General features: G+C 32.6%; 2 protein-coding genes across 3 annotated transcripts; one reads left to right on the forward strand and one right to left on the reverse strand.

Moving 5' to 3' along the window:
* Positions 1 to 739: 739 nt before the first annotated feature.
* Positions 740 to 3,606, forward strand: LOC112286158 (phytolongin Phyl1.2). Of its 2 annotated transcripts, none has more exons than XM_024527801.3 (3): positions 740 to 1,005; positions 1,651 to 2,492; positions 2,834 to 3,606. In XM_024527801.3, the coding sequence occupies exons 2-3, from the start codon at positions 1,884 to 1,886 to the stop codon at positions 3,047 to 3,049; spliced, it is 825 nt and encodes a 274-aa protein (XP_024383569.1). In that variant the 5' UTR covers positions 740 to 1,005; positions 1,651 to 1,883; the 3' UTR covers positions 3,050 to 3,606. The 2 variants fall into 2 exon arrangements, with proteins under 2 accessions (XP_024383569.1, XP_024383567.1); XM_024527799.3 differs by having other exon boundaries at positions 867 to 1,005; positions 2,825 to 3,606.
* Positions 3,607 to 4,233: 627 nt separating this feature from the next.
* LOC112285415 (uncharacterized) lies at positions 4,234 to 7,651 on the reverse strand. Its single transcript, XM_024526232.2, has 2 exons — positions 6,885 to 7,651; positions 4,234 to 6,349 (listed from the first exon to the last, which is right to left on the reverse strand). The coding sequence occupies exon 2, from the start codon at positions 6,333 to 6,335 to the stop codon at positions 4,932 to 4,934; it is 1,404 nt and encodes a 467-aa protein (XP_024382000.1). The 5' UTR covers positions 6,336 to 6,349; positions 6,885 to 7,651; the 3' UTR covers positions 4,234 to 4,931.
* Positions 7,652 to 16,778: the final 9,127 nt, after the last annotated feature.

The raw sequence follows: 16,778 nt of genomic DNA on the forward strand, positions 1-16,778 counted from the left end.
GGGGCTCTTTAAACAGACTCGCGGGGATCGCCTTCGCAAGTTCATGGATAAAGCGCACGGCAAAGGGACTCCATTAAGAGAGCTGATCATAGAGCATCCCCACCGATGCCCCTCTAAATGGGAGTGCCACTGAGCCCCTGAGGCATGGGTGTGTGCGACGTAGTGAATGGTGCCTGTGGGTTCATTTTTTCAGTAAGTATTTTTGATGAGACAAAATCGATGTTCAAGGGAAATGGGTTAGCTCACCGTGCTTCGCCAAATATGACGTGGCCGAGCCTATATATGACGATCTTTGTTCCTGTCTTGCAGTGGACGGGGCATGGGCTAGGCAAATGGCTACGCCAATATTGGTACGTCCACGCCGTAGTTCCGGTTCGAGTCTTTTGAAGTGGCACGGTGGGGAATCTGTCACCAGGGCGGTAAAACCGATGACCGTGACTGACGAGCTTGGAGAGGAATAGTTCTCGCGATGGGTGAACAATTGTTGAGGAGTTGGGATCGGTCAAAAATTCGACGCTGTTCGCCTGACATCACGGATCCCAATTCCTGAAAATTGAAGAGGAAATTTCGGGTTTAGATTTCGAACCTCCGCGAACTCGAAACAGTGAAATACGGAATAGGCTAACGGAAGTGCTCCGTGAGATGGCTTCTACCTCATCTGCCTGTTCCACGAAGTTCCATACTTTTGGACATGCAGTAATCCACCCCTACATCGCAGTTTAATACCTACGGGCTTCGTCCCTGGTCACCTTTGAAGAGGTTTGCGAAGGGTTGCCAGAGATGGACCAGTCGTGGGAAATATGGTTGTAGTTTGTGAGGACATTTCCTTAGTCAACAAATGCAGGAACTGTGGGAGCCGAAGCCTTTTTGTAGGGTGAACTTTGGGACCAAGGCTTGGATCAAGACCCATCCCCCACGTCAAAGCTAACGTTCGCCTTGCAGCTCCAAACGAAACCCAAGATTGTCGTCGCCACGGGGCCACCTTCCCCTTGCCTCTCTTGCCAGGTGCAATTTTAGCCCCGCCAAGCCTACCATTCCCTTTCATGATTCAGCCAAAACTTTGAAAAGAAACTCCAGATAGTCTGGCATCTGTTTAACAATAGCTCATTTGATCTCGCAACTCGTCTTTCAAGTGCAGTATTGTAGACCCCAGTACCCTACATTTCTACTTCTTAATCTCCAGAATTCGAGGCCTCTGTGGCCTCGTGGGCCCGGTCTAAATCGTCGCACCTAACTTGTAGGTAGCGCTTCACCTTCCGTGTGTTCTTTTGGTTTCGGTCCCTGCCTGCACCTATGTCCGACATCGCACTGTGTTTTGTTAGGGTTTTGAGGGATATAACTCTGTTTCTCAGCCTCGATGAATAAGAAAGTAGTAGCAGAGACGTAGACGGATCCTTGTAAGAACTATTTTTGAAGTTGGGTTAGTTGTTTTGACGTTTTTGGCTGTGGAGAGAAAGGTGAAGACCAAGATCGATCGATTGTATTGATATTGACGATGCTTAATTGGTGTCGAAGTTCGTGTTGAAGTTCATGTTTGATGCCGTGTTTTGGAGAAGAGGTAGTGGAAGAATGCTGTGTTGTGGGTTTCGGGGGCGGTGAGGAGTGGGCGACCGATTGATCTGTCGGTCTGACTACGATGAATTGTTTCAGGTGTCAGGGTAGTTTGTTCAGTGGGTGGTAGTATGGATTGGGTGGTGCTCTGTTTCGACGAAGGGGGTGATTATTGGGTGAGGAAGGAAAGCTTTGAAGTCTCAGAACTGTGGTGAATTACGGACATTTTGCGCAAGGTCTTTGAGGTGGAAGACTCTATGGTACCGCGGTTGTTAGGGTAATCTGGCGAATGATATAGCAAATTAGGTTTACAGGGACGGAGTTTGCTGGATATGGTGTACAGAAACTCGCGTGACAAGGAGAGTCGCATCATGGGTTCAATCGTTAATCTTGTATATTATGCAGCGGTGGCTAGGGGGAACATCGTACTTGCGGAGCACATAAATCCTAAGGAAAACCTAGCAGATGTTGGGGAGGAATGTCTGGAGAAAGTTCCGCCCTACCACAACCAATTCACCTATACCATTAAGCAACGAATGTTCATGTTCTTGATAGATGGCCCGTTCACGTACTGTGCAGTTGTGGACGAGGCGTTGGGGAAAGGAAAATCCATCTGGTTTCTAGAACGGGTCAGGGATGAGTTCAAGCTGCTGATTCGATCTCGCGGCCTGGATGGCATGGGACTGGAAAAAATGTCCTTGGCCTATGACTTTGCGGGTGTTTTCAATCAGTTAGTAAAACCACTTGTGGGCATACCTCAGAAGGAGGTCGATTTAAACTACGATTGTCCTGATTCTAGAGATGGCTTTGTCCTGAGTTCGTCTGCTTCTGCTCGGGCGGAGAATTCCCACGGAGGAACAAACGTGGGTAGACCGTCTCTTCTCACCGCCAATGGTCATCGAGATTACAAGGCTGGCAAGAAACACAGCAAAGACCAGCAGGTGCCTGTGCTGTTCCACCTTCTAATACTATGCATGGTTTTTTCTTTCAATTGCTCACTGGCGATGCCTTTCTAATTTGATCAGGGAACTATAAGCATTTCCTACTTCAATCGTCCAGTATATCTTTTCTGAAAACTGTATGATTTAGAATTATTTTGGTAGGGGAAACCTAATCTGATTGTTCGATTTAACCTGCTGACTAGTAAATCGGTTGAATTATTTCATGAAGTTGGATATTTTGCATATCTTTCGAGCTTGAAGATGTATTGGTTGCATATTTAAAGCTTTGTGGGAAGGTCATGGTGCTAATGGCTCAAGGGTGTGCTACCCAGGTCATCCAGGTTAAAGAAATTATGATGACTAACAGTGGGAAGGCACTCGATACATGCAATTCCTCCGACATGGATCCTAGCGTGAGAAGGCGGATGGGTCGGCAAATGGCGGCTCAAATGTGGTGGAAGAATGTGAAGCTTGTGTTCATTCTGGACCTCGTTGTGTGTTGTGTCCTGTTCGCTATCTGGCTGGGTATCTGCGGTGGTTTCCGCTGTGTAAATTGAATAATTTAGGGGAGGGTTCTCTGTAGGTATGTCATAATTTTTTTGGGCTTTCTGCAACTTTTCAATGGCTTATTCTGTATGATCTAGGTTTCTTCTGACCTACACTGACACTAACTTACGTTCACTATATCACTTGCCACGTAGCAGCCCTCAGTTGCAAACAATATACCTTGAAATGAGATAGGAACCAAGGATGGCAGACTTTTGAAGTCACTGCTGTTGCGAACACCAGGCTCTTGAGAACTTATTGGCAGTTGAGGAGTTATGTGACCCTTAGAACTGTTTGAATAAACTAGGCAGAGAAAGAGTGTGTACAAAGATGACTCAAGCTCGGGTAACGAAGATGACGAAGATGAAATTAGTTCTTTTTAAACTTAAAATCCCTTTGCTGAAGTTTTAATTGATAGTTGTAGGCACTGCGTGTTTCGGTGTTCACGCCTAGCCTAAAAAATGTGTATCTGGCTATAAAGCACAATTGTGCCTATTCAGTAGTTTTCTTTTTCCCCGCTTCTTTTTTGTCTCCAGCGTACTTCGCAGTAAAGCTCACCAAGTTAACACTTGAGTTTGCATCCGAGATAGTGCTCGGCGATCTCTGCTCTGGAAATCTTTTCCACTGTATATCTTTGTCTCAGGTTGGATGTCCCGTGAGCAAGTTGCTCACAAATGAAAAAAAAAAAATGATTAGACAGAAAAAGCTACATTGTTATCGATTCTGCATGTCATTAAATGGATACTTGTCATGAGCACCGCTTTTGAGTAGTAAATACTGAGCCATTATTTGTCCAGATTATCATCAAAAAGTGTCTATAGGCTTGACCAAGTAGACGACCAGCTAGAAGAAATGACACCTTAAGAGTGCCTAGCAAGGGAAAATGATTAAACAACATGTGGACGTCAGACCGTTTCTGGGGGTGACAAGGTGCACTTATTACTGTCAGTGATTTCATGATATCGTCAGAGTTGGAGGGTATCTACTAGAGTAATGTGCCCACAAATCAAATACTAATGCTTAATTCACATCGATTTGGGGAATTTGATTGGGGCTGGGGGACTGCGTACAATCGATGAATGAATTGTATGCACGCAAGTGCAACGAGCACCATCACCGTTCGTTCTGAAGATTCATTTGATAGAAATAGAAGAAATTTAAAACTCTTCGTCCAAATTCCAGAGTGGTCAACATATGAAATTTCGTGAAATACTTTCTCGATTAATGATTTGTTTTTGCAAGTACTCGGTATGCTCACTGAAGTCAGTGTTAGCAAGCAGGAACTCCATACTTGAAAATACAACATAGTCGGTGCTTTATGTCGGTCTAAAAATTTGCCATACGTTTCCAAGTAAGAACAAAAGAGTCTGTTACGGTTTCAAGTAGTGATACCTATTCTCCCAACACATACACAACAGCCCCTCTAACAGTAAGCTAATCAAAAGCTGCAGCTGACAGAATATTTTCAGCATCTCGGCAAATTACTAGTGCTCACCCTCTCTTGCTGCAGAAGCATGTCCGCAGCATGCAATTAAGGCGAAGTATGAATGGTCGTCAAAAACCCAATTGAACTTGCGACAAATATATAGCAATGACATAGCCTCTGCGGGAGTATCAGTTCGACTTGCAACTTATCCACGTTCGCATTGTTCTGGAAGTTTTGCTCTTCACAATGACGGTGGATCTTGAGCTGGGCACACGCTTACACGTTTCCTCCCTACTTGTGCTCTTGAATTACAAATTAATCAAACTCCTTATAATGGACCTCCTCACCACGCATTTGCATGTGGAGTATTTGCGGAGTTTATAAACATTTTATCTAGTAATCACCTCCACCTTTGCCTACATCACAGAATGGTTGCTGCATGTTACAAAATTCATGGAAACAATATTTCAAAACCAAATGAGAAAAATTGATATCAGCGTCATCAAGCTCCACGGAACGCGAGAAGACGAGCGATTGCATGTAGCTGTATTCGGAGATATAGCCGTAGAAGAAGCTTTCGGAGCTTTGGTTTGCAATGCCGGCACTTCAGCGCATCGGCTCAAACTCTGATCAGGGACCTTGATGGCGGCCTGCTGCGGGGTGAAGCAGAGCCCAGGATTGCCCTCTAGCCGCATGTTGCGCCCCATCTTCTTCACAAAAGTCGGAGGGAATGGCACTGGTCCAGTGAGCTTGTTCCCGTCCAGGTTCAGGGTGAAGATCTTCGGCAACGAAGCTAAAGAAGCTGGAATGAATCCAGAGAGCTTGTTGTTGCTCATGGAGAGAAACCTGAGATTCTCCAGGTTTTTCAAGGAGTCGGGAATGATGCTGCTCAACAGGCAGGAGGACAGGTCCAGCCTGACGAGGCTCCTCATCGAGCCCAGAGATGGTGGAATGTTTCCGTCAAGAGGATTAGAATTCAGGAAGAGATCTTCAAGATTCCGCAAACGCCCTAGCGAAGGCGGCAATGGGCCCGTGAGCTCGTTGTGGCTCAAGTCAAGAAAGGTGAGGGAGCTCAGCCCTGTGAAAGTGTCCGGCAAGCTGCCAGAAAGATGGTTGTGGCTCACGGCGAGGCGCTGCAGCTGTGGCATCCCCTGTATGATCGATGCGGGAAGCGTACCCTCAAGGTGGTTGTACCGGAGGTCCATATTCACGATGCTGCTCATCGCACCAAAAGTCGCAGGCACTGACCCAGAGAAGTTGTTGTGACTGAAGTCCAACTGGATGAGGCGTTGGAGATTGCTTAGATCCTCGGGAATGCTCCCCTGCAATCGGTTCTGCGACAGAACCAGCCGTTGCAGCCTAGTGAGCTTGCCAAACCCTGCCGGAATGGCGCCCGTTAACCCTGCATTCCCGCTGAAGGAGAGGAGCCGCAGAGTCGGACCTAGAAGAGAGATCTCTTTGGGTATGGTGATGGTCGAGTTCATAAAGCAGTTGTAGAAGGACAGTGTGTCGAGCCGCTTTAGGTTGGCGATAGACGTCGGAATGGTAGCGTTCCAGCTGCAGGGAATGAGGTTGGCGATAGGGGAGATGAAGCCGAACTGCATCTGCGTGACGAAGTAGAGGTTCGTCACCGGGTCGACTTCACAAACGATTCCCTGGGGGCCGGAGACACATGGGTCGGGGTAGTAACTGTCCCAATCGTATTCGAAGTTCATAGAATACATCATCTCGTGCAGAACATGCAAATCCACTGGATTGGTAGACTGCGCCGATACCACCCCTAAAATGCTTACCACTGCTAAAATCCGCCCGAAACACCTGAGCGTGGGGTCGAGACATGAGCGACTTCGTGATCTTTCACACCTACCCATCTTCCCAACGATTGCTGAATGCGAGATCCAAAGACAAGTGTCAACTCAGTGGGAGATAAGATAAGTTTGTTACTCAGTATCAGAGAATTCGTCACATCTCTACATTGTGCTCGTAGTGAACTTGACGCAGTCCACCAGGATTACAGTGACAACCTACCTGACAGTCATTGTGATTGTGACAGGAGAAGAGGTTTGGAATAAGAGCAAGTGAAACCTAGAAAGCTCAGCCCGAATGAAGTCTAACATTTTCTGAACGGAGATCAAATTTCCTGAAGGGATGACAGTGATCAAAATGAGAGGCATCGCCCGGAGTAAAATGCGACGAGATTCACAGTGAGAATATATGTAGTGTCTTAACTATGCACGCAAAAATTGAAGCAATCAGTTTCTTACTACAACTCTCCCTCCCACTCTTGTTATCCATCATAGTGACTCCAACTTCTTCAGAGTCTATTAGAAAATGTAGACATCTCACAAAATCACCTCCGAATATCGTGTAATGCCCATCCCACAACTGATCACTAGAAACGATCTCCATCCATCTCTTACCATGTTGCCGGCTGCAAACTCAATATCAATCGTGGAATCACAAAGACTTCATCGAAGCGGTGCATGCAAAAAACACGAAACTTTGCATCATCAACGAGAAATCATGAGCGTTAGTACACCGAAACCTGCATTCTCCATTCTCTGCAGTGTGATGCCGCTCAGCCAGCTGAGTGGTACTACTCTGCAGCTCGAGAAGGTTCACTACAAACCTGACATAACTAACTACACCGTATCTTCCCACCGACCCCCTCACCCTCGTTATCCCGTATAGCTAATGTCCGTCGCACAATGTACAGCAACAATATCTCAGTTGCTTGAACGATGACGTTGTGCCCCCAGCTCACTGCGACCTGCAAAACTCACACCTTGCACGCATGCCCCTGCTAAAGGCTTTAGTATCCCAAGTTGATTGCCACACCAGAGAAAAGCTGAAAAGGTCATCGAAGGATCGACGACGCTGCAGAACACTGCAGACATGACTCCTCGGCTTCACAGTACTTATGCCTTGGCATGTAAAAAGTAATCTATTGGAAGCCAGCTCTGGTTTGCTTGGTACCAACAAAGCCACTTACAGGGTTTGTGGTTAATAATCCCTGAGCTAATTACTGGCGGCGCAACGACTCGAGGGGAAACAACAACTCTTTACTCGTGTCTCGTGGCTTCAGCTTCCGGAGTTCGAAACACCAGACCGATTTCGTGAACTGGTCTGATGCTCTCAACGCCGCCCTGTCTGAAAAAGTGAGTTAGATAAGTCTCCAAGCGTGACTGTAGAAAAAAAAATCCTCGTTATAATTTTCTAATCTCTATTTGTTCTTGAACGAATTGATGATTGCTTCATGCACTGCACGACGTAGTGAAATTTTTATTGCCGTTTCAGACAGATTAAATGAATGCTCCCTGAACACAGTTAATGCTGGCCCCCCACACTGCAGCTGGTGAATCGCCCACAGTTATGATCAATGCTGGTTTTGCAAATCTATTGCCAAGCTGCGCTTGTGCGAGCGTAATGGAGCCTTTGCATGGACTTTACCGATGTCAGGCCGCGGGGGAAGCAAGCAATTAATTTCCAGAACACTCCTGGCACTGGTTTCCAATGAGCTCTACTGCCCCTTCCTCTTCATCGGCAACCAATACCAACAGTTAAATCACTTAAAATGCCTGGTTTATGGCATCAGTTTCAACTGAGCAACGCTTAATTACTACAATCTCAGGGTCTTCGCAAGCTGCTGAACTTTGACCAAAGTCAAAGCCTGGTTAAGTGTCAGGCCACGGTGTGGTTTTCACTGCTTCAATGACTCGATTAAGAGCCATTCAGATGTGATTCCTGCACAAGATCATGGCTTTCAGGTGATTGGCCTGGTTGGTGATTTTCATTAGCTCTAACAAATTGGTGAATAAGGTGGGTTTTATATCTAGAAGTCTACTTCAAAAGATCATGGTTCAAAAAGTTTATCAATTTTTAATGCTTGTGAACAAAAGCCCTCCTTAGGAAGTCTAGGCTGTTGAATATGATATTGTATAAATTTATTCATTAAATACTTTTTTCTTTTCAAAAAAATTAGATTTTTTAGCAATATTCAATACAACTTTTCAAATTTTTCTAAAAACCAATTCTTCAGATAGACCCAATAGAAATTTTAAAGAACAACATTGTTCATTTTATGTTGAAAATAAAAGAAAATAAAAACATTTCTCTTTATTTTTTTCTTTATAGGGCTTTTAAACTAATTTCTTAAAGTATAAAGCCAACTTACTGAGGCTTCAGAAATTCAATCAATCAAAAGATATAAAAAATTTAGTCTATTATCTTGTCTCCTAAATATAAAGACATTCTTATTTCAAGATAAAAATATTTAAAAACCTAAAGATATCAATTTTATGTGTTATGTAAATGTAATTTAATCTACTAAACTAAATTATGCAGCATGAATTAGAATGTTAACCTTAGCCTATCTTTGCTGTTATTGATTTTTTTTTTCTTTGATTAAGTATAATTTCAAATAATGCACATAAAACTTGTGCCTCATTCCTGTGGTCTTTGGTTTGTTGCTTTGTTGATTCTACAATATTTTGTTTATTATGTTATTTTCTACGCATAAATGTGATAATAATAATATTTATTAGTTATTAGATTAAAAAATAAATAAATAAATAAATAACCTGGTTTATTTTTTTCTAATAAAAAAGATCAAGATATGGTGATTGGATTTTATTCTAATACTTTTAATATTCAGCAATTGCAAATAAGTGAAATTATAAATAGAAATATTAAAGAATAATAATAAAAAAAAAGTGTTAAAGTGCATGGCTTGATGTTTACTCTTAGATTTAATGGCTTATCTCTTTCATCTTTATTCATGTTTTTTTGACTTTTATTTCTACGTTTTACTTGTAATATATTTCATTTTTAATATATGTATTTTAGATATGTATCATTAAAAAATAATAAGCATATATAAATATATATATATATATATATATATATATAATATTAAAGTAATCTACAATCATATATATATATATATATATATACATACACTCAGACAAATATAATATAGATATACAAAAAATGATATTTTTAATATGTTAAATAAGATTTATTAGTCTTAATAGATTTTATTTAAGAACATGGTTTTTTTAGAAAATTATTATTTTTTTACTTAATTTTTATTATTAATTATCTAATAAAAATATAAATATTGAGTGTGTATATATATATATATATATATGATGTTAGATAATTTTTTCTTTTATTGCTTATTTTCAATCATAACAACAAAAAGTAGATATTATTTTTTAATAAAGTATATATATATATATATATATATATATATATATATATATAGTATCTAAATATTTTAAAAATATATAAATTATTATTTCTATCATTAAACTAAATAATTTTTATTATTATCTTTGAAAATAAAAAATGTATCATAAGGTGAAACTACATCTTAAATAAATAATATCTACTTTTTATTGTTTATAACTTTTTAATATAATTTAAAGAAATTTTTTAGTATTTTAAAAATATACTCATCATTTCATATAAAAAAAAAAAAAAAAAAAAAATCTTAAACAAAAAACGACTACTTTAGAATATATCTAAGTATCTAAATATTTAATTTTGAATAATAAAAAATAACATCTTTTTATTATTCAGATGTTTCATAATATTAAGAATGTTATAAAAAATAACATCTTTTTATTTTTCAGATGTTTCATAATATTAAGAATGTTATAAAAAATATCTATAGATTTATTTTTGATATACTTTACTAAGTATTTTATTAATCTCATATATATATATATTTACATCCTTCTATTAAAAATGTCATGAAATCTTGATATCTTCAAAATAAAATTTTATTATTTTATCAAATCATTAAAAATAAATAAAAAAAATTAATTCAAAACTATAATTTATTTTTATCATCATATTGTTATTTTTTGCATAATAGAAATAACATAGTATCAAGAACAAGAACTTGAAGAATATAATTAAACATGTGGTATGTGTCTCAAAGAAAGATGATATAAAGATAATGAAAAAGTGTGTATTTTCAAGAACAAATTAAAATAGCTATTGCCAAAGACAAGCGTGCTATTGATTCTTTAAACTAGACTATAATCGAGAAAGAATTAATAAGAGTGAAGGTCTCACTCTTGTCTCCATATATATTATATAACTAAGGAAGTATATGGCAACATTATGTAAGTCATCCAATACATGTCTAACTTACAAGGAAAGTTTCTAGCATATGTGCTATATGGTCAACTCATACAATTAGGCAGCATGTGTAATATATTGCCAATTTGTATAATAAGTGGTCAATATATGCAACATATGGCCAACTTCTTGGCTAAGTTTTTTAGCTACTAATCACCTACAAACTTCTAAAAAACAAATCTACATTCATAAAGTTTTTAAGAAGCTATTCCATAAGAAATTATAAACTTTATTTACTTCTATTTAATTCATTTAATCTAAGTAAATATTAGTATTAATTTATATATATGTAATATTATCTCTTCTTTTAGAGACGAGTTTTGTGGGAAACAATGATCACCTGTTAAAAAAATTCAAAATATGGAAAATTATATTTGTTACATTTTTTAATGTTCTTACCTATTAAAGATAGTTGAAAGGTGATTTCAACTATCAATTGTATCATATACTAAGGTGCAAAATAATACCTTTTTATTTTTTTATTATTGAGGCCTTCATAATTTCTTTCAAAATTTTTATTTAAAATACTATAATTAGTGAATTCTATATTTAATAATATCACCAAATATTAAGAGGCTTTTTTTAAGATTGTGATATCAAAGGCATTGTATCTTATCAATTATTTAAGAAAGGAGATGTCATTTTTAAAAATCTTCATGTCTATAATGATGCCTTAAAGATTGTGACTATCTCAATAGCTTTTTTGATAAACCAACAATAGCTTATTTGATAGTTGTTAAGTTGAATTTATTGGATGTTGATTTTTTATCTTTTTAATATCTCAATTATAAATAAAAATACAAATAAAAATAAAAAATAGAATACAATCTTTGTTGAAGCTTTTTTGATTTATAACAAAGAATTTATTGACTCTTCATCTTAATTTTGATGGATGTTGTTGATAAAAAGTATCAACATTCTTTGTTGTATTTGTCAAATTTCTATATGGCTTCTATGTATGCTTACTAATATCATATTTTTGCCAATGTACAAGTTATTCCAACCTATTTTAGCTCAGCTTTAAGTCTAAGACCTCTTCCATCTCAAATTTATGATAATTATTTATTTTTATAAGACAAGGTGGCATCTATCTTTTTTTCAATATATTTATTATCTTGTATGATTTAAGAAAAAATAGAAATAATATAAGATGGACCTTCATAGATTCCAATAAGTATAAGTAATATCTAATTGAATTAATTTATGTACAAATAAGAAATAGTCGAAGCTTACTATAATCCAACTTGTCATATGTACAAATAGTGATGATATTATAACAAAGTAATCATATCTTGTTACCAATATAAAATTGAGGTTTTTCCTTGCCATAAACATTTGCATTGATTATTTTTGTTCTTGTGCTTTTTTTAATAATACCTTTATTATCAAATGTAGCTTTGATAAATAATTTTTTAAATCTTTTATTATAAGATTATCAACTTTTGAGATATTAAAAATATCAAGTTATAGATAATAATTATAAATAATATAAAAAGAAGATTATTGAATAAAATAATATATCTTCTAATTATAAAAAAACTTTATCAATGAAAAAAGAGTTGTCTAAGAATTTTAATAATAATTAATGGAACATCTAAAATACTAATCTAAAATTTAATTCACCTACTTTAGTTATCTATAAATATATTTTTAGATTTATTTTCAAAATTTTAAAAAATATTCTTCAAAATCTTAATACACATTGAATCCCTCTATCTAATATATATTTTAAATCCATAATAGCAATAATTATTTTCAAGAAAGAGTTTAAATATTTGTTAACCTAAGATAGTTTTTGTATATGGTACAAAATGGACCATCTTAGTAAAATAATTTATAAGAGCTGAAGATTCAAAAATCTATTATAAAATCCATAAAAACATATGACTGACTATTTTGATATAAGTAAAGATTAGAGAAGTTGTAGAATTGATGATGATGATTTTTTATTTTAAATAAATATCACATAATTAAACAAAGTCTTTAATTAAATTCTACATTTTATGCTACCAATTTTTTTTTTAAATTAATTCTAAGGTCTTATTATATCTAAAATACTCTATAGTTTAAGAATATATAATTATACTTCATCTTTTAGAGTATATAATTATTTTTTAAAAATAAAAGAAATTATCTTTAAATTTAAATCTAAAAATATCATAAAAATTTAAAATTTTATTACTAATATCATATACAAAGAAATTTTAATATATAATTCATTAAATTTAATAAAAAAATATTGAATCAAATATTAATATTGATTTTATTTCTCAAAGATAAATTTGATATAGCTTCAAAAGAATTTTCTGTTGTTGATCAAAGATTGTAATTTTTTTTCTTTAGATATAAGATAAAAATATCTAAAAAGAAAATCCAATAGACCTTATTGGTTTTTTGGCTCATAAGTGATATTGAATACAAATCTTGACAATGACATAGGCCAACAAGCTTTGTAATGATTCAAAATTAGTGATGACATAAATTAATCTATATTTTTATGATCTATATTAATAATTATTAGATTAAAAGTCTTTTTAAAATAATAGCACTATTCTTTAAATAAATCCATTATTACAAAAGCTCTTTTTTATAGATCTTGGATATGATTTTGGCTTCTAAATACTTATTGAATAAAAATCTATAGGATGAAGTTTTTTATTAAGTCCCATTTATGCCAATACCTCATTGAAGATAAAGTCCAATGCATCTATTTTTATATAAAATGCCTTAAAAAAGTTAAAATTATATAATATTGATATAGCAATATAAAAAGCTTTTAAAGCTTTAAATATTCCTTCAACTTCTTTATTCTATTCAAATTTTTCTTTACAAGTTAAATGTATATATGGAGCTACAACTTAGAAAAGTTAATATTTTTTTTATAATAATTAAAAAAAATTTAAAATTATTAGGTATTTTTTATTCTTAAAATATAATAATTTAAATATATGTATATATTTTAATGATCTATCAAAAGAACATAATTTGAAATAATATTTTCTAAGAAATCAACTTAAATTATATAAAATATATGCTTTTCTATTTTAAGATATATGACAACATCTTTAAATTTTTATAATATATAATAAATATAAAATTTATGGTTATATGAATTCTTAGAATAGATTAAAATATTATTTAGATATTAAATAAAAAAATCATCTAAAAACTCTCAAAAAAATCATTTATTAGATGTTAAAAAATACGTACCACATTTGTAAGTTTAAAAGGCATGAAATTGTATTTAAAATCACCATGCTAGGTTTGAAACCTACTCTTTTATTCATCTCTTTCTTTGATGCATATCATATTGTATGTTTTTTGTATATTTATTTTTATATTTATAGTTTTTTATTTAATAGATTAAAATAACTTAATATCAAAGATAAAAGGTACCTATTTTTAATGGTAATCTAATTCACTTCTCAATAATCTATACATATTTGTATTAATTTATTTTTTTCTTTACAAATAAGATAGAAGCTCTTGCTAAATATTTTGAATGATGTATAAAGTTCTTAGCCATGTTCTCATTAATATAATCTTTTAGTAAAGCCAACCTATTTTATAATCAATTATAGATTAGTACAAATGGAAGTTGAGCTCTTTCTTGAAGGTCAATTGAGTCATCATAAGGTTAATGCTCTAAAAGAATATTTGCATTCTTCTAAAAAAGAAATCTTGATAATTTTAAGATTAAAATGTTTCCTAAAGTATTTTTATCATTAGAAATAGATATGGCATAAATAATAAAAAGTTGTATTTTTCTTATAATATACATGAAAGTTTTAACACCTAAAAGTAAGGATTTGGTTATACTAAGGTTATGACTTTTTACTTGCTTAGCAAAAGTATTAGATATGCTTTAGAAAAAATTAAGATTATAAAAAATTCAATCTATTTAAGGATTATAATTTTTTAATATATATAATTTAAGATTAATAAATCTAAAATAATTAGATTGAAAGAAGATTTAATAATATTTAATAATTCTAAGCTATTATAACCATTTATTACTATATCTACAAAAATAGTGTAATAAGTAATACCTTTAAAAGATAAAAGACAAACATCTATGATTTCTATATGTACAAGTTTAATTTTTTTTAAAGAATATTCCTTACTTATTAAAAAAATCTTCTTTTAAAATTAAAAAATATATATACATATATAAATCTAACTAGGTAGAGGCTTTGTAACTTTTAGATCCTAAACAAATATCTACTATAAATAAAGATGATTTTTCTAAATATATATATATATATATAATCTTTATTAGATACACTATTATAATTGGACTAACTTATTTTTTGAGATATTATCTTTTTCAATAACCATGGTCTTTATTATATGATTATATTACTTTTTTTGAAAATATTCAATAGTATGCTTAAATTCTCCACAATATAAGTACAATCCTTTTCAACAACATCAAATTCTTTCTTAGTTAATGAAAAGTTTAAAATGTATTACATCAATTTATATATTTTTTATTTTCAAATATATGTATTAAGAAGATATTAGTGTTGCCATTAAGTTCATGTATATTATAAGAAAAAACATAGAACAAAATTAAAAAAGACAATTGTTATACTTTTCATCAAAATAAATTACTAAACTCAATGTTTAAAAATTAAGTTAATTCATTATTAAATTTTTTACCTCATATTATAATCCGTAGAAAATTTGGTTGATATGTGCAACATCATTCTACATAATATTAACTCCAAGTTGTTGTAATTGTAAAATCAATAATATTATTAATTAATTATCTTGATATAAAGTACAAATTTTATACATTGTAATATAAATTACATCACATTTTTTATATATAGATCAAAATTTTACTTTAAAAAATTCTAAATTATTTAGTATTAAATAAAAAAAATTCAAAAAAAAAAAATCATAATGAAATAGAATATAAAAATAATATTTTAATAAATTTGACTTATGATTTTAAAACTAGATAATTTTTAATTTTGAAGCTGAATCACTTATTATACTTAATTATTGAATCTTTGAAACTTTGATCTTGTACCATCAAACTTGTCAAATAAGATAATTTTTGGTTCTTTAACACTTGAATAATGATCAACTATAGTAAAATAATATAATTTGGTATACATGATGAAGAAAATCTAATAATCTCTATATCTTCATTTCTTATAAATTTTATTTTTTTATTATAGTAATGAATTGAGTTGATACATTGTAAGTAATAACTCTCTTATTTGTTTCCGCATTTTTGTTATTACATCTTTAATTTTTTTTTAAAATTCATAACATCACAATAAATAAAAAATATTTAATATTATTTGGAAGAAGTTGAAGAAAAGATTCAAAAATATAAAAAATCTAAAAATAATATTATTTAAAAATAGATAATTTAGATTTTTTAATATAATTATAAATTATCAAAAATAAATAAATAATTTTCTTGTAATCAAGGAATTGATAAGAGTGATGAAGGCATCACTCTTGCTTCTATATATATTATCTAATTAAAGAACTATATGGCAACTTTTTATGGGTCATTTGACATGTGTCCAAGATGTGTACTATATAACCAACTTATACGACAAGTAGGCGACATGTACAATATGTCACCAACTTATAAAGCAAAAGGTTAATATGTGTAACATGTATAATATATGGCCAACTTGTTGGCCAATTTTACAACCTATTAATTACCTACAAATACCTAAAAAGTCAAAGTTACATTTACATTGCTTCTAAAAAGCTTTTCTATAAGATATTATAAACTTTACCTACTTCTTCTTAATTCCACTTATCTAAGTAAATACTAGTATTAATATGTATATCCATGATACTTAGCATATCTAAAAAATCTACCAAAATTAATATATTATTTAATATAATTTAATGATATTTTAAATATATTAATTATTATGATAATTGAGATTTATATGCAAAGTAGAATTATTATACTAAACAATTTTTATATCACATTACTTTAAAATTAGTTATTTTTCTATCTCGCTAAAATAATAAAAAAAATCTTATAATTTAAAAAATATACATTATTTTATTTTATTAAATTGAATTTCATTTCAAAAATATATATTTCTTGAAATCATTTATTTCAATTATTTTTATGTTATTAATAATATTTTATATAATATTTAATAAATATTGCTAAAAAT

This window comes from Physcomitrium patens, chromosome 8, assembly GCF_059467195.1.
Source record: "Physcomitrium patens ecotype Gransden chromosome 8, ASM5946719v1, whole genome shotgun sequence".
NCBI lineage: Eukaryota > Viridiplantae > Streptophyta > Bryopsida > Funariales > Funariaceae > Physcomitrium > Physcomitrium patens.